The 21,915-nt window shown below is 42.3% G+C and overlaps 1 protein-coding gene and 1 long non-coding RNA gene across 3 annotated transcripts in view; one reads left to right on the forward strand and one right to left on the reverse strand.

Annotated features, from left to right (window-relative positions):
• Positions 1-1,885, forward strand: part of TRPM7 (transient receptor potential cation channel subfamily M member 7) — a 63,888-nt gene extending 62,003 nt beyond the window's left edge. For both annotated transcript variants that reach the window (XM_072148303.1, XM_072148304.1), the window contains one exon: positions 825-1,885. In XM_072148303.1, coding sequence (XP_072004404.1) covers positions 825-949 — 125 coding nt within the window. In that variant the 3' untranslated portion in view covers positions 950-1,885. The remainder of the gene's footprint in view (positions 1-824) is intronic.
• On the reverse strand, positions 327-12,374 carry LOC140127510 (uncharacterized). Its single transcript, XR_011855003.1, has 4 exons — positions 12,283-12,374; positions 2,782-2,917; positions 2,400-2,499; positions 327-597 (listed from the first exon to the last, which is right to left on the reverse strand). It is a non-coding gene; the product is annotated as an uncharacterized lncRNA (long non-coding RNA).
• Between the last annotated feature and the right edge of the window lie 9,541 nt (positions 12,375-21,915).

The raw sequence follows: 21,915 nt of genomic DNA on the forward strand, positions 1-21,915 counted from the left end.
TACTTGCAGAACTAGTAGGGATGTCTGCAACAGATCTTTTAAATAGGGCCTTCATTAGGGCTACAAATCACATCCTGTCTGTAGGTCAAATGACCCAATGCAACATTATGGAGTATTTATGATGCTTTAAGTCGTTTGTCCACATTTGTACAGTTAGTTCCCTGATATAAACCACAAGTGCAATATTGCAATCTCCTTGCACCGAGGAATCCTAATGTATCTGCTTAAAGAGTCTCTACCCACACCCTGGAGTTTTACACTGACCATCACTAAGTAATAGGAGCTAAAACCGCAATAAAACTGAGGAAAGTTGGAAAGTAAGGGGTTAAAAATTATCTTTATTATGTAAACCTTGATAGGGCATTAAAGTTTGAGAACTTTCTTTCGTGGGCAAAACCCTTTAGCTAAAGAAAGATGGAACTTATTTTCCCAAATTTCACCATATTGTCAGTTTACAATGCCTTTATTCCACAAGACTGCCACCCTTGTTGTCATGTGTCCTTGCCTCCTGTATTGGAAACAAGTGACATGGTGTCATGCTGGTGCACGTGACGCTGTAGTTTCTGCTGCATTCCTTGTTACAAGAAGTATATTTTGCTAGAAGGAATAAGATTTATATTAGTAGAATAGAGTTGTACAAGCAGGAGTAAAATGGCACCAGCAGAATTACACATACAGTGTGAAATGCTGACTCGCACGATATTCTATGTATGTAGGTAAAGTATTATGGTACAAATGGAAGATATTGGAAATAAAAAGTAAATATAAAGTAAGTTTGTCTGGCTCGGGGTCTCACAGCTGTCTGTCACCCTTTTTTTCAAAAGACTTGAAGAGGAATGACTACACGCCCGACAAAGTGATCTTCCCTCAGGATGAACACCCAGAATCCTCAACTGATCCTGACGATTCCACCAAAGAGTCAAAATCCTCTATCCGTTTAATGCTGTAACTGGGAATGTGGATATGGCTGCCGATTCTCTTCCCCTCAGAATGAGTTGGGTATTGCACTTGTGTGCATGCTGCTAGAAGTCTTGATTTCTGTTTGTCAAGCCTACATATTTTATAAAGTGCGTGACCTTACACGAAAGGTCACACCTCGGGCAGAAGCCCTAGTTTTAGCAGTCTGAATATCCAGATTTTGGGTAATTTACCATTTCAGAATGCCTTGTTTATTAGCTGGAGATGTTCTGTGATTTCTCTACATGTGAGTGACCTCACAGGGCAGTGCGATGGTAACAAACATGAAATGGGGACTTGAGTTTTAACTGTGCATAGTGGCTATTTTATACATTTCAATTTTATCAGTTTAGTAAAGCCATGATCAGCAGATAATTGTAGAACACATGGGAATGTGTCCCTTCAAGTTGCCTTGTAAAGATAAGTGCTTTTCTTGTATATCATGTTTTGCTTCAGAAGTTTTCTTCCAAAGACCTCAAACTGTACAACCTGTATAGCAAATGAGAATGTACAAAATCTCTGAATTTTTCAATGTATTTAAATGTCTGTACAAAGTTCTTTTATTGTTATGTGGTACCCGTTTTACTGAACTACTAACGTGGTTGTAAATTATAAGACAATGCAATGCAACATGGCCAATGAATTGTACCTACTTATGCCCAATGTGCAGAGAGTTTGTCAAGAGATTTTTTTTTTTTTTTTATGTCTTAAGGTACTATATGCAGGTTTTTAACTAAAGAACCAATAATTAAATTGTCTACATTTTTATTCTGTAGCGTATCTTATAGATACAAGACTTATAAAGGCACGAACAAATTAGAGGTTAAAATTGTTTTATGTTGCTGGGGAAAATGAAATATACTGTATACATTTTATATATCATTTAAATCTTTTAAAAAATCTAAAATAAATTTATTCTTCACACAAATTTGTGTATCTTGATTTGCTGTAACAATCTATTTTGAAACGCACAAAACACAAGTTAACTATGCAGCTCACCCCAACCACTTCATCTCCATCCACCACTGTATCCCACTTGGTGCTTGGCATCATCTCAAAGCCATATGGTCATAATGTAGTTCCAATCAAAGTGCATCTGCTGTGTTACAAATAGGCGGATACTGGGGTGCTAAAAATACAAGTAGGAGTAAGCAGTATCTTGCTTACATGTTTTTACTCTACCTGGTCTTAATCATGGTCCTAATCTTAATCATAACTAATATGTGCTAAACATTTGGGAAAGATAGTAATGTTTGAATATAATCTTTACAGTAAATGCCAACTAATCCTTTTTACTATTTTTTTTTTTTTATTGCTACTTGAAATTGTGTCTCAGCCTGCTTTACCTTTTGTACTTTGAGAAAATGGAGCAGTAAGGAAAAGTTGTTGTTTGTTACTGATGACTTGCCTTGTTATAGACGGTCACTTAAAAGATACCATACCTCAACACATCAGTCAGCTGGAAAGGCTTTTCTTGGCTTACAACATTTGAGACTAGATTTGCTTTTGTTAGAAAAACTCAAATCCCAGTGACTGAAAATACTAAAAAACAAAAATAGAAAATCTGAAAGCTACTAGTATGGATAGGTTTCTAATATAAAATATATAATAGATACTATACAAATTATAGACTTGTAAAAAATGCATGTTATTAAGAAGGACCTAAATTTCACTCTGGAGGGTCCAAGCAAAAATCATCTGGAGCGTTAAAGCATAGAATTAAAAAAAAAAAACAATGCATATATATACCGTAATTATTTATAATCTAAATATATGGAAAATTCATCCATTTTTTTGATAATAAAAATACAAAGAATGTTATACCTCACTACATTTTCCTTTCAAACACCGTTCTCTGAAGTCCAGGCTGCAAACGGCTTGGTGTTCAGGCATCAGTTGATAAAAATCTTTGTCCAATCTTTCTTTATCCATAGAATCCAAAATGTCTGCAATCACAATACTATTCACAAGGAAGAATCGTCAGCACATTTTAAACACATCCAGCGTTCTTATTAAGGTCTTATTCATGTAGTATTCGAATTCCAACCAAAGCTTAATTGTAATTTTAGTCAGGGCCATATTATAGGAAGGGCTCCAGATACATGCGCCTTTGAGCCTCCACCACTGCAGGAGGAGCGAGAGCCTTCACCACTTCCGCAGGTTCAAACTGCCAGACCAGTGGTTAAATGAGAGTAGAGGTCTCGGCCTGCCCGGGGAACAGCTGACAAGCACTGGAGGAGCACACCAAGTGACTAGGAAAACCGCTAGGACTGGAAGGCGCGAGCAACCCTTAACAGCATCTAGAGGGAGGCTGGATAGGTAAAGTACTGCATTATCAAACAGGGCTCATCAGGCATCACCACACCTCATAAGGGGTGAACAGGGGTTCTGAGGTGTGAGCAGGGTAGTCAGTTTGGCTGTTGAGTATTCTCTACTATGTGGGCACTGTTACTATAGTTGCTACTGTGGGGGTTCTTGTAAATATGGCAATGGTGTTTCAGCCTTAGAAGCCAATATAGTCACAACAGTGGTGCCCTAGTGACTAAATTGGTTACTGTGGAGGCACCGTTACTATATTGGCTACTGTAGGAACCACTGTTAAGATATTTGCTACAGTGAGGTCCTAGTGGTTATATTGTCTACTGAGATGGCACCATTACTATGTTTGCTATTGTGGGGGGCCACTGTGACTATTGTTTGCTGTGTGGTGTATCATTACTATTTTTACTGTAGTATGAGCCTAGTGACTATGTTGGTTGCTGTGCGGAGGGGACTATTTTTGTATTGGATACTGGGGGTCTGTGACTTGGCTGCTGTGGCAGCACTGTTTGGTTATAATAGTGATCACTAGAGGAGGGGGAGGAGGAGAACAGTATTAACTTTGTTAAGAAGTTGGTTGAGATTAAAGGAAATCTACCATTTTAGAATGGTAGGGGTAAGCTGTAAGTACCGAGCACCAGCTCGGTATCGCGGTTTTAACACTTTTTAAACTTTAGAGCAGAAGAGGCTTCGGCGCTGCGTGCGCACAATCGTGCACGCGCCTACATAGGAAATAGCGGAGATGTTGCGTGCGCACGGTCGCACGCAGCGCCGAAGCCCCTTCTGCTCTAAAGTTTAAAAAGTGTTAAAACCGCGATACCGCGGTTTATAACGCTAACGAAAGTAAGTACCGGCACCAGCTCACCCTGAGCTGGTGCTTGGTACTTACAGCTTACCCCTACCATTCTAAATGGTAGGTTTCCTTTAAGAAGTGAGGAACTGAAATGTTGTTTTCTTATGCTAAATCTGCAGAGACTAGTTGTGGCTGGAAAAAGCTGACATGGTGGGCAAATAGAAGAAAATTAAAGAATCCTTCATTCAAAGGTGTTATTTTGTTCTGTTGCTTTATCTTTGTATAATCTTGGTTCCTGTACTGTATCTTAAGTTTAGTTTTGGTTCTTTTGCCATATAATACTTTGTGATGTTGTCACTTCTATGAAAAAATTCTATGCAACATATAAAAGTTGTGGACCATTGGGGGCCCTGAAAATTTCTGGTTGCAACCCTGGTAGATTTACACAGAAGTCACAAAGTATGTGCAAGAGGAGTGGTATGGTGTCAAAGGTTTTGAAATCACTAAGCAGGTGGAGTAGTAGGTAAAGAAAGCTAGAAGTTGTCAGTCAGCATGAGGTATATTATACACCCAGGTAAGTGGCTGGCACTTTTGTTGGATGGGCATTTCTTTGAGGCTTTTATTACCCACTCACTCTTCAAACATTGGCAGCCAGTAGTCACTTCTTGGAATGTTAACTGGGTTCATAAGCTAATGAATGCTTATATAATTCACCGGTCCCTGGTCATGTGATAAGTTGTAATACCGGTCACAAACTTAGATTGTTGTTTTTTTTAATTGATAGTTCATAGCAAACATAAGGCTAATGTTTCAGTCGAAAAATCGACGTTCATCACTCTGTGAATATATAGTACAAATGTAAACGACATATACAAAATCCATATACCAACATGTAAAATAAGTATAAACATAAAAAAGAAAGCTGGAAACGTCTGTAAAATATCTTTGACACAAGTATTGTAATATGATGGTATCCGGAGATACATGAGAATATACACTCCCCGGCCACTTTATTAGGTACACCTGTCCAACTGCTCGTTAACACTTAATTTCTAATCGGCCAATCACATGGCGGCAACTCAGTGCATTTAGGCATGTAGACATGGTCAAGACAATCTCCTGCAGTTCAAACCGAGCATCAGTATGGGGAAGAAATTGTGAATTAGATTACTCACCGGTAATTCTATTTCCATTAGTCCACCATGACGGCCCAACCTGGAGGATGCCCCTTGACCTCTGCAGGGACAGGAAGAAGAGAGGTTAAATGCTCCCCCCGCATCCTCCCGCCAGTGATTACAAAATAACCATGCTGAGGAAGATACAACCAGATTTATTAGTATGTTTGCTCCACATACATAAACTCATCTGAAACCAAAAATACAGAAATAAAGAATTTCCAACTGGGAGGGAAAATATATAGGCCGTCATGGTGGACTAACGGAAATAGAATTACCGGTGAGTAATCTAATTCACAATTTCTGCTTTGTCCCACATGACGGCCCAACCTGGAGACTTACAAAATTAGTAAGCTTTTAGGGAGGGATTACTGCCTGTAACACCTTGCGCCCAAATGATAAATCTTTTGATAAGTGCAAGTCCAGTCTATAATGCTTAGAGAACGTAGTGGATGAAGACCAGGTTGCAGCCCTGCAAATCTGATCCAGTGACGCTCCTCTTCTTTCCGCCCAGGATGTGGACATAGCCCTGGTCGAGTGAGCTCGGATTCCTGATGGTATCGGTATTTTCTGTAGGTCGTAGCATAAAGCAATCGCCAGTTTCAGCCATCTTGCGATAGTCGCCTTCGACGCCTTCCTCCCCTTGTTTTTCCCCTGAAATTGGATGAAAAGGTTAGAGTTAATACACCAGGCCTCAGTGATCTGTAAGTATTTTAGGACAGAACGTCTTACATCCAAAAAATTCCATACTTGTTCTCTTGCTGAAGAAGGATTCTCGCAGAAGGAGGGCAGGATAATCTCCTGATTCCTGTGGAAGTCAGAAACCACCTTGGGAACAAAATTTGGATCCAACATCAGTACAATTCTATCATCTAGAATTTTCATGTAGGGTTCCCTAATCGATATAGCCTGAAGTTCACCTAACCTTCTAGCAGAAGTGATGGCTATCAGGAAAACCGACTTAAGTGTTAAGTTCTTTATACTGGAGGAGTCAATGGGTTCGAATGGTTCCTTCATTAAGGCATTCAAGACTAGAGTTAAGTCCCATGCTGACGATTTTTTAATAGTCTGGGGCTTTAACCTAGAAGTTGCTTTAATAAACCTCTTGACCCACCTGTGTTCGATGAGGGGCTGGTCGAAGAAAGCACTAAGCGCCGACACCTGGACCTTCAGGGTGCTGGTGGCACCTGCAAAATATTAAGATTAGCCTGGGAAGGTGGACTGTCCTTACAGAAGGAACAGAACCTCTTCCATATTTTATGGTAGATGGCAAAAGTGACTGGTTTCCTACTTGCCTTCAGGGTCTTGATGACTTCAGACGAGAGTCCCTGAGAACTTAGGTAGCTGGATTCAAGATCCAGGCAGACAACTGCAATCCTCCCGGATTCGGATGATGGATTGGACCCTGATGTAGTAGGTCCCCGGACAGTGGAAGAACGACTGGATCCTGTGGCGACATTCTTCTCAAGAGTGGATACCAGCTTTTCTTCGGCCAGTTTGGGCAGATGAAAATGGTTCTGGTGCTTTCCTGGAATATCTTTCTCAGGACCCTGGCGATCAGGGAAATTGGGGGGAAGGCGTAGGCTAGTGGAATGTCCCAGGAGTGAGAGAAGGCGTCCAGCTGTTCCCTGTTCTCCCCTTTTTCTAGAGAAAAATAACGAGGGCATTTGGTATTCTCCCTTGTTGCGAACAAGTCCACTAGAGGATAGCCCCACAAAGATGTTAGCTCCTGGAAGATCTCTTCCTTGAGACTCCACTCGTTTGGGAGGATTTTCCTTCTGCTTAGAAAGTCTGCCCTTGAGTTCTCCGTGCCCTTTAGATGGGTGGCAGATATTGACAGGGTGTGTTGTTCTGCCCACAAAAAAAAAGCCCCTCTGGCTCGCATCTGTTTGGATTGGAATGTAAGGGCTGTTTGACCAAAATATTCCCTTCCTCAGATTTCCGTCTTCCAACCACCATACCAGGTCTTTCTTGACGGCAGGCGGAATCAGGATTTTCCTGTCCAGGTCCTCCTGTCTTCTGTTCTAGGATCTTAAGATCCATCCCTGGAGAGTTCTGGAATGAGCCTGGCACCAGGCTACCGAGGAGATGCAGGCTGTTAGAGAACCCAGAATCTTCATTGCCTCTCTGATGGAGATCACCGATTTTTCCTGAACTTCATTATCTGATCCTTGATGTGGTCTCCCTTGTCCTGTGGAAGGAACGACATTTGGTAAACTGAGTTCAAGTTTACTCCCAGGAATTTTCTCACAGTGGCTGGAGAAAGTTCTGATTTCTGATAATTTACTATCCATCCCAGTTTCTCTAAGGTTTTTAGGGTGAGATCTCTTGAAAAGAGTAAACTCTCTCTGTCTTGGCCAATAATAAGCAGGTCGTCTAGGTACGGGACGATCAGTACATCCTGTAGTCTGAGAGACGCCACCACCTCTGCCATCACCTTTGTAAAGGTTCTTGGTGCAGATGATATTCCAAAGGGAAGTGCACAAAATTGAAAGTGTAGTGTAGAACCCTCTGGAGACAGGACAGAAAACCTTAGAAATCTCTGTGAGAAAGGGTGTATAGGGATGTGATAGTATGCATCTTTTAAGTCTATAATGCACATTAATGCATCTCTGTGAATAATGTGTGTGGCTGATCTTACCGACTCCATCCTGAATTTTCGGTAGACTATAAATTTGTTGAGACCTCTCAGGTTGATAATTAGCCGGTTTGTGCCATTCGGTTTCTTTACCAAAAAAAGAGAAGAGTAAAACCCAGATTTTTCCTGATCTTGTGGGACAGGTATAACAACTCCAGAAGACAAAAGGGAAGCTACTTCTTGCCATATTAAGTTGTGGGATGTAAGTGACATAGATGACGAAGGTGGCATGTATTTTGTAGGGGGAAGTTTGTAGAATTCGATATTGTAACCGTGCAGTAATATATCTAAGACCCAGGGATTTAAAGTGATCTTTGTCCATTCTCCTCTGAACCTTAGCAATCTTCCCCCTACCATGGCATCATTGTTTTTTGTTTCTATTAGGGTCTGTTGGGGTGGAGAACAGAAACCCTCTCCCTTTACCTCCTTTCGGGTAGCTCCAGCGTCCCCTTTTCCCTTTATCCTTGTATGAATCCTTTTTAAAGTCCCGAAAGGGCTGTTTCTTGGGTATCGATCTCTCAGGAAAGCCCTTCTTCTTATCTGATGCTCTCTCGATTATAGCATCCAGTTCTTTCCCAAATACGAATTCCCCTGAGAAGGGGAGGCTGCACAACTTTGCTTTAGAGCGGATATCCCCGTTCCACTGTTTCAGCCACAGTGCCCTTCGTGTAGAATTAGTGAGTGCTCCCTCCTTGGAAGCAAAACAGATTCCCTCGGCCGCGGAATCTGTAAGGAAAGCTGTTGCTGATTTCAGCAAAGGAAAGTTCTCCAAGATTGTTGACCTTGGAGTTCCCTCCTTGATGTGGGATTCCAGTTCGTTTAACCAGTACAGCAAGTTCCTTGCTACTGAAGTAGAAGCTAGATTTGTCTTCAGATTGAGCATGGATGTCTCCCAGGCCTTCCTTAATAGAGAGTCCGACTTCCTATCCATCGGGTCCTTTAATTGTGCCGCGTCCTCAAATGGAAGATCAGTCTTCTTTACTATCTTTGTGACTTGCACGTCCATTTTTGGGCAAGTGTCCCACACCTTGGACTCCTCTGGCTCAAATGCAAGTCTCCTCTTAAAGCTTTTGGACCCAATGACTCTCTTTTCTGGCTCTCGCCATTCCTCTGAAACCAGCTCCTTTAAGGTGTCATTCAAAGGGAATACCCTCTGACGTTTTGCCTTTAATCCGCCGAATAATTCCTCCTCCTTAGACCTGGGAGGGAGAATCTCCTCAATTTCCAGGGTCTGCCTTATTGCTTTTAGGAGACCATCAAGTTCCTCAAACTGAAACAGATGACGTGTATCTTCTGTTTTTTGTGAGTCCGTCGGATCATCATCTTCCACATATGAACATGAGGGAGCTTCAGAGTCATCCCCCTCCTCAGATATAGAAGAATCCGGCTCCACTCTAGGTTTCTTACTTGGTGGGGGCCTGGATGTGGCAGCGGCAACTGAAGAACTTATTTTCTCCTCAATAAACCCCTTTAATTCATCTAAGAAGGACGTTTTTTCCTCTCTCATAAAATTGTCGATGCATGACTTGCAAATCGGCTTTTTGTATGAGTCGGACATAGAGTGAGAACACATGTTACACTTCCTAAGTCGACTTTTTTCGGGTTTTTCAGACCTGCTTGTCTTATCGCCTTTATCCTCCTTGCCTTTCCCTTTAGAACCCTGGTCTTTCTCCTGAAAAGGCAAGTGGAGGATAATAAATGACCCGCTACCTTTACACACAGTAAAAAGCCCAAACCTACACAAATGACCCCACTTACAGAAACCGGAGGATGCAGGAAGGTTGGGTCTGCCTCGTCAGCCATCATAAAGCCGGGGAAGCACACAGGAAAGTTTTCAGAATGCACAAACACAGGAGCACAGCACCGCAGCGTCACTCACAGATCTTAGACCTGAGATCATCGTGACTAACCCGCTCCAGGTGTCTTAAATACCTTAATGGGGAGCCCATCCCCCTGTAGAGGCCACCACGCCGTGCTCCCGTTCCCAGGAATGCATTGCGGTCCTGTGAACCGTTACTTCCGGTCGCGACCGGAAGTCGTCATCAGACCTCGAGGACGCCGGGAAATGTAGTTTTTTTGGACGCCGCGCGCTCACACTAGGATCGTGGAGCGGCGGCCAGGGGGAATGGAAAGGGAAGGGAAGGCACGAAGCCGACCGAACGCCCCAGCCCGCTGGGATTTAGCCAGCCAGGACTACCCGTAAGTTTCCATGGAAGCTTCGCCCCCCCCCTCCCCTGGAGGAGAGAGGGCACCTCTCTTGACCTGCCTCAGCAGGGACAGGAAGAACACTGGCGGGAGGATGTGGGGGGAGCATTTAACCTCTCTTCTTCCTGTCCCTGCAGAGGTCAAGGGGCATCCTCCAGGTTGGGCCGTCATGGGGGACGAAGCGGAAAGGTGATTTGAGTGCCTTTGAACGTGGCATGGTTGTTGGTGCCAGAAGGGCTGGTCTGAGTATTTCAGAAACTGCTGATCTACTGGGATTTTCAGGCACAACAATCTCTAGGGTTTACAGAAAATGGTCCAAAAAGAAATAACATCCAGTGAGCGACAGTTCTGTGGGCGGAAATGCCTTGTTGATGCCAGAGGTCAGAGGAGAATGGGCAGACTGGTTCGAGCTGATAGAAAGGCAACAGTGACTCAAATTGCCACCCGTTACAACCAAGGCAGGCAGAAGAGCATCTCTGAACGCACAGTACGTCGAACTTTGAGGCAGATGGGCTACAGCAGCAGAAGACCACACCGGGTGCCACTCCTTTCAGCTAAGAACAGGAAACTGAGGCTACAATTTGCACAAGCTCATCGAAATTGGACAGTAGAAGATTGGAAAAACGTTGCCCGGTCTGATGAGTCTCGATTTCTGTTCCGACATTCGGATGGTAGGGTCAGAATTTGGCGTCAACAACATGAAAGCATGGATCCATCCTGCCTTGTATCAATGGTTCAGGCTGGTGGTGGTGGTGTCATGGTGTGGGGAATATTTTCTTGGCACTCTTTGGGCCCCTTGGTACCAATTGAGCATCGTTGCAACGCCACAGCCTACCTGAGTATTGTTGCTGACCATGTCCATCCCTTTATGACCACAATGTACCCAACATCTGATGGCTACTTTCAGCAGGATAATGCGCCATGTCATAAAGCTGGAATCATCTCAGACTGGTTTCTTGAACATGACAATGAGTTCACTGTACTCAAATGGCCTCCACAGTCACCAGATCTCAATCCAATAGAGCATCTTTGGGATGTGGTGGAACGGGAGATTCGCATCATGGATGTGCAGCCGACAAATCTGCGGCAACTGTGTGATGCCATCATGTCAATATGGACCAAAATCTCTGAGGAATGCTTCCAGCACCTTGTTGAATCTATGCCACGAAGAATTGAGGCAGTTCTGAAGGCAAAAGGGGGTCAACCCGTTACTAGCATGGTGTGCCTAATAAAGTGGCCGGTGAGTGTATAGTTAACACCAAGGTGCAAGATACTTGAATAACCTTCAAAAATTCACAAAAGTCAAACGGGTACATGTTAGAGAAAGGACAAAAGGTTAACAATTCGCGAAAACACAAACGCGAGCATGAAATTATAATTGTGGTATGCCCAAAAGTATGAGATGGCAGTATCAGGCGGAGCCATAGATACCTATGAGCAATAGGAGGTATTCACAATATCTGAAATAAAAAAGGCAAAGTTGCTCACCAGTTTAAGTTTTAGAAGCTGCACAATGGTTGCATATAGGGTAGCGCTGGCAAAATGGAATGGTGGAAGGATCCACATGTAGATAGAGCGCTGATCATACACGGAGTATGGCTGGTTTTTAATCCCTGGAGTATAAGTGACTCGTAAAAGAGATGTATACAATGTAATAGATGAGTGTCCAAGCTGTGATCAAGGGCCATAATGTGGGCAGCTAAATTTGTAGTGGGAGAAATAATAATAAAGATGAAGACAAAAAATTATAATATGAATAATGGGAATCCAGTGCTATTCATGTTGTTTTATCAGTGCAACTATCTCCACCTCTTCTCTGGCCTCTACTTGTTCCATGAATTGGATTTTTAATTGGTTTATGGAATGTCTGGTGTCTTTAAAATGGGCAGTGATGGGGAGTAGTATGTTAGAAAGACGTATTGTGGATTTGTTTTGAAACACTGCTGCGAATATGCAGTGTTGTTTCACATATGTAGCCTCGGCCGCAAAGACATTTGATCAGGTAAATACAAAAGTCTGAATCACAAGTGTAATGGATTTATGTAGATGTAATGGAATTTTTGTTTTCTGATTTTCATTTTTACTATATATTCAGAGACTGACCATGACGTCACACTTTGGATGTTTGCTATGAACGTTCAATAAAAAAAAATCAAATTTTTCACAATAACAATGTAACTGGAGTTACAACTTACCTACAGTACAAAGGATTTGCGCCCCTCTTCAGAGCACCCATCCCTTTTTTTTTTTCTTTGCGTGCAGCAGAAATCCTATCTAACTTGTTGATGTGATGTCACACAGGTGCATGGCTTGTTATATGGCACAGCTCCGATTACTCGATTACACTATGAGCCGGGCACCTGTGTGACATCACATGACTATGGATTGGTTTATATCTACAGGAAGTAAATAATGAAGCTTCCTATAGAATGACAGGAAGCAAAGATATAGAAAACTGTGAGGAATTAATAGAATGGGAAGTTGTATTAATTTACATTGCACAAACAATATCAATAATTTGCTTAAAGTGGACAACCCCTTTAATAGCTATTGCCACATGCATTGGAATTATAATATGCAGGTCAGTGTCTGGAGTATATAGAGTGTGCTGTCTGGGATCCTGACCAGACCTGCCTCATGCCCTACTTTTTTAACGATATAGCAGTGTAATAACATTGAACTACTGTCCATTATAACAATTGAAAAATAGGTCAATATACATATATAACATGTATTCCAAGAATATGGGCAGTCTAACAAAGAAGGTGACACTCATTGTACATTCCATATTGGGGGAAGCAATAATATTAATATTCTTTTCAATGTATGGGGAAGCTGGAGAAACCATTCCAAATGCAGTTAAATAGTGCAGTCGCTTCATTTAATTGAAGGCTTTAATTTTATCGCTTTTTCTATAAAGTTCAAATTGCATATTAAGCCTTGTTCTTTGGGATGGTAAATCACTGATGCCATATTAATATATTTTTTTAAGAAAATCTATCGTCAAAATCCAGCATGACAAACCAATGTGGTAATCAAACTGAATGTGGTAATATTATATTTGTTATCTATTCCCTCCTTCCTTCTAAGATAAACTCTTATAATTATGCTAATGAGCCTGAGGACCTCTGGTGGGTGTTCCCAGAGCCCCTCAGTGACGTCTGTTCACGTGTTGCAATGAGCAGAGCAGGTCTCCCTCCCTTCTACACGTTGTGCTGCTGCTATATTACGGTACACGGGCAGATGGTGGAGGGAGAGAGCAGGGGAGACATGTTCTGCTCATTGTAACAATAAGTGAAAGACATCACTGGGCAAAAAAAGCAGACATGCCTGTGATTGGCTGGGCTGGACATGTGTCTCTGCAGTAATAGGGGCAGTGTCACCCTTCCAGATGCCATTATACATAGGAGATAGAGCTAGGGAGAGCTTGCTGCTCGCTATAGGGTCAGTCACGCACTTTAGAACAGTGTGGCCAAAATATATTGTGCTTTCATAAATACTTAAAGGGGTATTCCAGGAATGAGCATAATTCATATACAAGTGGGCACTCAAAATATAAGCTAATGTGTAATTAGTTGTTATTTTAAATTTTTCTCCCCTTAGCAGAAAATGCTGATGACATAGACTGTAATGAAGAATTAAAATGCTACTAGCCCTTTAATCAGTCCGTTAATTTCCTCTGCGCGGTCCGTTGCACGACAGAAGATGGCTGCTGGTCACATGTCCACATCACATGTCCTGTACCTGTCTGGGCAGGTCATGTGATCACCACTACGTTTGGCTGTTGTCATTTGGTTGCAGTGCATCCAGTATGGTCAGTGTTGTGATGGCAGTTACACATGATTACTATGGTAACAGAGCAGCACAGTCTGTTACATCATCACCGTGAGCAGAGCATAAGACAGAGGAGGAGTTACTGAGAACTAAAAGATCATGGAACTTGTAGTTTCCAGTGGCGGCCATCTTAGTGATAACTCCACCTACTTTAGAGAGGCCATAATTTTTGTAAATCATAAAATCAAATTATTTAAGCTCCATTTTGTGCCTAATGACATTGAGTATTGTTGTATTCATTTATTTATATCATCATGGGTTTTTGTGTCAGACGTTCATATTCCCGGTATACCCCTTTAAAGTGTAACCGTCATTTCAAAAAACTTTTGATATGTTGTAGGGCAGGTAATTTTAAGCCCTTTTGCAATTGGATTAGTTACCTGAATCTTGCTCCTTTCTCTTGTGTTCTGCAGACTTTCCCCTTGATGTTAGTAATTTCTCATATGGCTGTTACTATGGACATTCCGTCTTCGTAAAGGAGCAGAGACTATGGAGCAGGAGACACGCCCCATTCCCCTCCCTGCTCTCAGGTGATTACCTCATGTGTCACTGCTCCAGCACTCAGTCATGTGCAGGGAGAAGCCCTAACTAATGGAGAAACAACACCTAAACTCTTCTCTCCCTCAGCTTTCCCTGCACTTGTATATAAAAGAATAATCCACACAGACAGAAACTGCAGCCCCCCTCCCCCATCACCTCACACAAGGAAGTGGCAGGAGACACAGTGCAAGCTGAGTCCTCATGTGCTGTGCTGGAGTTATAGATAGATAGATAGATAGATAGATGATAAATAGATAGCTAGTTAGATATGAGAGGGAAATTCTTACTGATATACTTCGAAAGTCCAGTCTGGATTATTGGCATTTACTAGCAATATCTTGAATATTCAGTTTGAGAAAAATCATGTCACATGCGTCAGAAAAGTAGTGTTGTCACATAATAGCGCACACATCAGAAAAGCAGTGTCACAGAATACTGCACATGATTACATGCATCAGAAAAGTAGTATTGTCGGTGAATAGCGTTTAGTAATACTTTGGTCGTAAAGGTGCTCCTATCAGTGAGTTGCGTGGAGTAATACCTAGATGTTTACATGAGATTTTCTGTAACAGAATTTTATTCATCCGTGACCAACAAAATTTATTAGGTTCTGCAGTACGTTTATCATATGGATTGCTTTTGGCAAACACAGCCAAACAATCAAGCTGTATCCACAATACAAAGATGGAGAAGTGTATTATACTGATTGGTGTTTTGTTTTTCCAGGCCTGCAACAGCTTCTGAGCTAGAACGATGATTTCAGGACTAAAAGTTTTCAGTAAATCAATGATGCAGCTTGCATGTTTCTCTTTAATTCGGAAAACAGGTTTGGCCCTTGAATATCCATTGAGATCTTATCAATTATACACTGAATATAATCAATCAAAGAAAACAGGCAAAGAGTTAACACCCCAACATTTTCAGGAAAACTGTGTTGAATAATTCATGTGGTATCTGTAATCTCCAGGAGGAGAGCATAGTCTTCTGCCACTGAGCCATCAATTACACAGCCATCAATAATACTGCAGAGATGTATCTGCTCCTCCCCCGAAGAAGAGGAGCTCAGGCCACGCCCCCCTCAGCACAGAGCAGTCACTGTCTTCTCCCAGCTGCTCTGTGTCTGTGTGATATTGCATATAGGGAGCAGCAGGGGAATCACATTACACTGAGGGGCGGGGCAAGGCACAGGCAGGAGGACAGGACATGTGACCATTACTGGGGTCTCTGCTCCTCCTCCCCTCCTGACCCGTCTCTCTAGTTCTAATATATACAGCTGCACATGCCCACTAGCAGACTAGGCAGAGCGAGAAAGAAGGAGAGTGAAGGAGCGTTTTATTCCAAAGGTGTTTGTTGTCATCTGGTGTGGTGGTCCTGTGCCTGGTGTGTTGGGGATCCTGTGTCTGCTGTGGGGGTCCTGTGCCTGCTGTGGTGTTCTCACAGGTTTGTGTGACTGACCTATTCCCAGGGAGTTCAATTGATGAATAGTGGTTACCTGAGCCTGACATAAGATGTATTCAATAAAGTACAAAATAGTTATGATTGATATTCCATGCATAGGTGGACTACATGGGACACAGGAGGTGACCGTGATCTTACAATGTTCACAAGAGCTTACAATCTATGAGGGGGAGGGGGGGGGCAAGAGGTGACAGTGCTTGTCCAATGGTCACAAGAGCTTACAATCTATGAGGAGGGGACACAGGAGGTGACAGTCCTTGTACAATGGTCACAAGAGCTTACAATCTATGAGAAGGAGGGGACACAGGAGGTGACAGTGCTTGTACAATGGTCCCCAGAGCTTACAATGTATGAGGACGACGACACAGGAGGTGACAGTCCTTATACAATGGTCACAGGAGCTTACAATCTATAAGAAGGAGGGGACACAGGAGGTGACAGTCCTTATACAATGGTCACAAGAGCTTACAATCTATAAGAAGGAGGGGACACAGGAGGTGACAGTCCTTATACAATGGTCACAGGAGCTTACAATCTATAAGAAGGAGGGGACATAGGAGGTGAAGGTGCTTGTACAATGGTCCCCAGAGCTTACAATCTATGAGGACGACGACACAGGAGGTGACAATGCTTATACAATGGTCACAAGAGCTTACAATCTAGGAGATGGCAAAGGGAAATTGGAGGTGACAATGCTTATACAATGGTCACAAGAGCTTACAATCTATAAGAAGGGGACACAGGAGGTGACAGTCCTCATACAATGGTCACAAGAGCTTACAATCTATAAGAAGGGGACACAGGAGGTGACAGTCCTCATACAATGGTCACAAGAGCTTACAATCTATGAGGATGAAGAGACACAGGAGGTAACAGTCCTTATACAATGGTCACAAGAGCTTACAATCTATGAGGAAGAGACACAGAGGGTGACAGTGCTTGTACAATGATCAAGGCATTTCAAGGAAGGGATAATTAAATAAATACCCCATAGCCCCAATGTTTTCGCATTGTATTGAAACTCATTCTATTGAACCAAATCCTCCCTGAACCAAAACACTTGTGCTCAGTAAGTAGCAACTTTATCGCGGCCAAATACATCCTGCTAATTATTGAACGCAAGTGCATTGGTCAGAAGGCTTATGTTTTTGGAAAGGACTATTTACTTTAGTAAAAAATAAACAGTGTAAAAAAAAGTGTTATGCCCTCAACACCCCAAATAATAAATGAAATAAATTTACAGGCGGCAGCCCCAGCCTGCTCAGCGTGGGGAGGTAGGGGGTTTGGGGCTGGCTATTAACAATTTATACAACTTGGAGTTATATATTTGTATTACTGAAAATTCCATACTCTTCCTCGGCTAAAAATACTCCTCAAAAATGGTGAGAGGAGTATTATTACCCTTCTGGAAAAATGTTAGTGCAACCTCTGCACCCCTCCTCAATTCCCACCACCATCAGATGGAACATGTAGTTCCTGGAAGCAGAATGTGACTCGTATGGTGGAGGATTTTGTGTCCATGGGTTTCCTGGTTCTGAAGAATGGGTCATTCCTGTTGAATTTCTGGGTGTGAAAATTGGACATGTGGCTAGAGCTTGCCCTCTACACTTTGCAGGGTTGTGCTGCGCAGGGAGAAGTAGAGTATTATTCTCCATTTATTAAGATGACCAAAAAATGGATTTGGTTTTGCCAGTGTCTGAATAAGTTCTGCATTCCCAGAAAGTCAACTTCAATTTTTTCAATTCCGCATTCCTGGAATTTCAAATTCAAAAATGTTTCAATTCCGCATTAGTGGAACTTTATATTTTTAAATTCTGATTTAATGAGACTTCAAATTCAATTAACAGAACTTTAAATGTAAAGAATTTTTAATTGCATATAAATGGAACTTGAAATTCAAAAATATTTCAATTCCGTATTTGAATAACTGGACCTGAACATCCAGCGCGCCTTTAACCGCAGTGAGAGGAATGGTGTGTGGTTTTCCTATTGCTTCTTTGAACGCTATGAGAATGACTAACTGAACACCCAGAGAGCTTTTAACCACTATGACAGAATTTTTTTTAATGGTATTTTTAAAATTTTTCTTTATGTATTTAATTTTCTTTTTTTAACTGTATTTTTATTGAAAGTGTTTAGAATAAGGGTTAGAATGAGCCCAAACACTCCTTTGATGCGGGTGTAGCGCTTCAACAAGGCACAGTGGATAGTAAGGGCAAAGGGAGCCGTAATGGGTAGTGTTATGCTGTAAAGGATGTACAAAATACTGTTAAGCATTAGACGGAAAATAAAACGTTAAAGAAAGCCAATAGAACACTCATTGTGAGTCAACAATTGTAAAGAAAACAGACATACAGAGACATGGGGTCATACTTAGAAGAAGGAACATAGGGGATGGAAGAGGAGTTGGGGGAGATAATACCTTCGGCAGTCTGATGGACCCATAGCGTAGTCCTCCACTCAGCACACACTCCTTCCCATCCAGATGTCATCCCAGGGGGCCCATATGAGATTGAATCTATCTACAGTACGTTGGAGGAGAACTGTGAGATGATGCATTGTATGGACTTCTTGAATCTTAGTAGAGAGCAAAACCCAGGATGGAGGGGCAGGTTATTTCCATTGGGCTGAGATCTGGCTGCCTTGAGCAAATGTAAAAGAAACTCAGAAGCATGTTTATTTAACTGCAAAGTAGGTGAGAATTTTGCAGGAGGTCCTTCAGATAAGGCAGAATTGTTAGGAGAGCCCCAGTGGTAATTTCTGGGAGCCAGCCCAGTCAGGGACAGAGTAGCACTCAAGTCTACCTCGGGGGGGGGGGGGGGGTGTCATGCTTCCTGGTAGCCGTAGGGTGTAAAACTCTTTCCCCTTGGTAGTTGTTGGAGGAGGCAGGGGCCTGGAGTGGCCACAGTGTCTGCCCAAGATGGCGCCCAGGATGACTCCATGTGACTAGGAGCCCGAGGTGTGGGGAAGGCACTCCTTACACGTTGAAGCTCTCAGATGCCTATGGGCTTCTGCCCTGTTATTCCCACATTTTTCAGTCCTCTAGCCCCTACTATACCCAGCCATTTTTGGGTTTTAAAATCTGGGTCCCCATTGACTTCAGTGGGGTTCGTGTTTAGCTCAGTTTGGCACAAAGTCCAGAGACCTCAGGGAGATGTGTACTGGCTATCGCTCATAATGCAACTTTTAATGAAAGGTGACATTTCTTGTAGGACCAGCTGATTTTTCCATTGACAGTATTTTGGGACCTTTACAACATTTGATCACTCTTTATTCAAATCTCGATGGCTAGGGAAATGGCAGAAAATGGTGATTTGAGAATTTTATCTTTTTTCTTCTGTTTTAATAGAGTGTTGTTTATGTGTTAACTCATCCTATTTTTGCTCCTGTACCTTAAAAAATTTCTCCTGTTGTATACTGCAATTTTTGGGGTACCGTATATGCTTGTGTATAAGCCGAGTTTTTCAGATGTTGATGATGTCATCAGCAGCGACACCGTCGCAGCATAGTGTACGCCTGCCAGCAGGTCGCATGGACGAGACTCTGCCGGCTAGAGAAGAAAGAAGACAGAAGCCGCGCCGAGGATCAGGGGTAAGCATTAAGTTTAATATAGAGTGAGTTAGGCGCCACACTCGCCGTTTAGATCAATATGGGCCCCCAACTGTACCAACCACCAATATGGAAATAGTATATTAAAGCAAGGTGGGTAAAATATAACTTTTATTCAAAAATTCCTTAAAAATGCCTTAGTTAACCAAAATATAAACACAATGCTATCATCATATGAGCAACCACATATGAAGTACAGCCAGTATTATGTGATGCTCAAAAATTCAAATCAAATTCATAGAAAGGACAGCAAAACGTTCCATGATTGATTATCCTGAAACAGTTAGAGAACTATCTATGCGTCATAGGGCACCCAGATACAAATGAGGGATAGGCTTGTTATACATAAATTGGTGATCAGATTTATTCACTGTATACCATGCTTAATGTTAATGTCTGGTATGGACACAGAGTGGACATAATAACAATGTGGGCACATACAATTAGATAGCAGGTGGCATATTCTTACCTTCTGCCAATGAAAAAGATGGGAAAAGCATAAGGTGATCTTACCATTCCTGGAGATCTCAGGTCATCGACTCATGCAGTTCATGCCGAGACTCTGTATAACCCTCAGCTTTAAATTGCCCTTTAAGTGCCCAGACTCCCGTCCTAACAAGGACGGTCCACAGCTATCCCTACTGGATATCTTGCCCTAGCTTAGGTAGTCTCCAGCAAACAACAATCCCAACGCGTTTCCTCTGCTATAGTGCAGATTCATCAGGGGATACAGATCAGGTTAGACTAATCCTTTTTGAAAATAATAAAAGATGTATAGCTAGTTAGAATAAAGCAGTGGCTCCATTCCACATGCAACCCGGCATAGTGAATACCGGATGCTCGGCTGGCGTGTGCAGGGATAGTCTGCGCATGTCCGGCTGTTTATACAGCGTTCGGCGCGCTGAAGCCGCTTACTTCCGCCTTGGTCACGTGATCCGGTCACATGACCGGTCACATGATTCAATGAGGCGGCGCCCTAGGATACTGACGCAATGTCGGGAATCGTAAGTACACGCCCCGCTCCAGCTCGCTGTCAGTGAAACCAGGGCTGCACCAAAACATAAGAGTCGGGTATATAAGTATGTATATTTCAAAAAGCGACACTTAGTTTTGATATTGGAATAAAGGTACATGAAATGATATTTCTGGCAGTAGTCTAGCCCCTGTTTGGATATGTCATTACCGGGGGCAGTACATAGATTATACAAGGGAAAAAGAATACAGCGCCTAGAGAAGAGACTATCAGAAGGGCTCATTCAGAAAATTAATTAGTAAATGAACTATATGGAAGCCAGTTGCATCTCAGGGAGGGGGGGGGAGAGGGTGAAGAATGCTGTAATGATGCAATGATAAACGAACAATGTTAATAAAAGTAGGTTTGTAAAATATGCTCATATGTTAAGAACGAAAATGATACCCCTAAAGGGGGCGTTTAAGGTTTTCTAAAAAATGGTAAAAAATCAAATAAAGATGACTTAAAAAAAAAAAAAGAAGGGCTCATTCAGAGCTAGGTAATACATTAAATACAGCACCGATAAATAATAAAACAGAATATATACATAATAAATGATCTATTGAGTATTTCGTGCATAGATTGACAGTACATATTAGTCAATTGGTCAGAATGAATGATCTATTGAGAATTTTATGCACAGATTGAAAGTCAATCTTAGTCACCATGTAAACCAAGTGGCGCAAGAGAGGGATATATTATGTATCTATAAATGCGGCAAAGCTCAGGGTTTCGTTAAGCCCCGCTGGGGCTACCGTTCCGAGTCTAAAGATCCACCTTGTTTCCATCTGGAGGATCTTTTTGTCCCAATTCCCTCCTCCTGCACTTCGTGGTATATGGGCAATACCATGAAATCTCAGCATACTCACATCACCATGGTGGTGGTCAAGAACATGTTTGGCAACTGAAGTGTCCCTGGAGTGTCTAATGTTGGCAAGATGTTCACCGACTCTCCTCCTAAACTCACGGTAAGTCTTGCCAATATACTCCATCCCACATCTGCACACCACCCTATATATCACACCTTCCGTTTTGCAATTAATAAAGGCTTTAATCACAATCTGCTCACCTGTCACATTTGCCTTAAATTCCTTGATTACTAGGATAAAGGGACATGCCACACATCCACTACATTTGTATGAGCCTTTAGGTCTTGCCGCATCAAGCCAGGTCACATTATTAGTGTTTGAAAAGTGACTGTGGACTAGTCTATCCTTTAGGGAGCGACCTTTTCTATAGGTTTGAATCAGAACCTGAGTTCAAAGCGAAGGAAAGTCAACTTCAACTGGTGATTGAAAAATATCAATACCATTTGAAGGAACGGAAACATAACCAATTTTTACGCGATCTCCAGGACTTCAGAGACAATAAGGCA

The sequence above is a fragment of the Engystomops pustulosus genome, chromosome 4, assembly GCF_040894005.1.
Source record: "Engystomops pustulosus chromosome 4, aEngPut4.maternal, whole genome shotgun sequence".
NCBI lineage: Eukaryota > Metazoa > Chordata > Amphibia > Anura > Leptodactylidae > Engystomops > Engystomops pustulosus.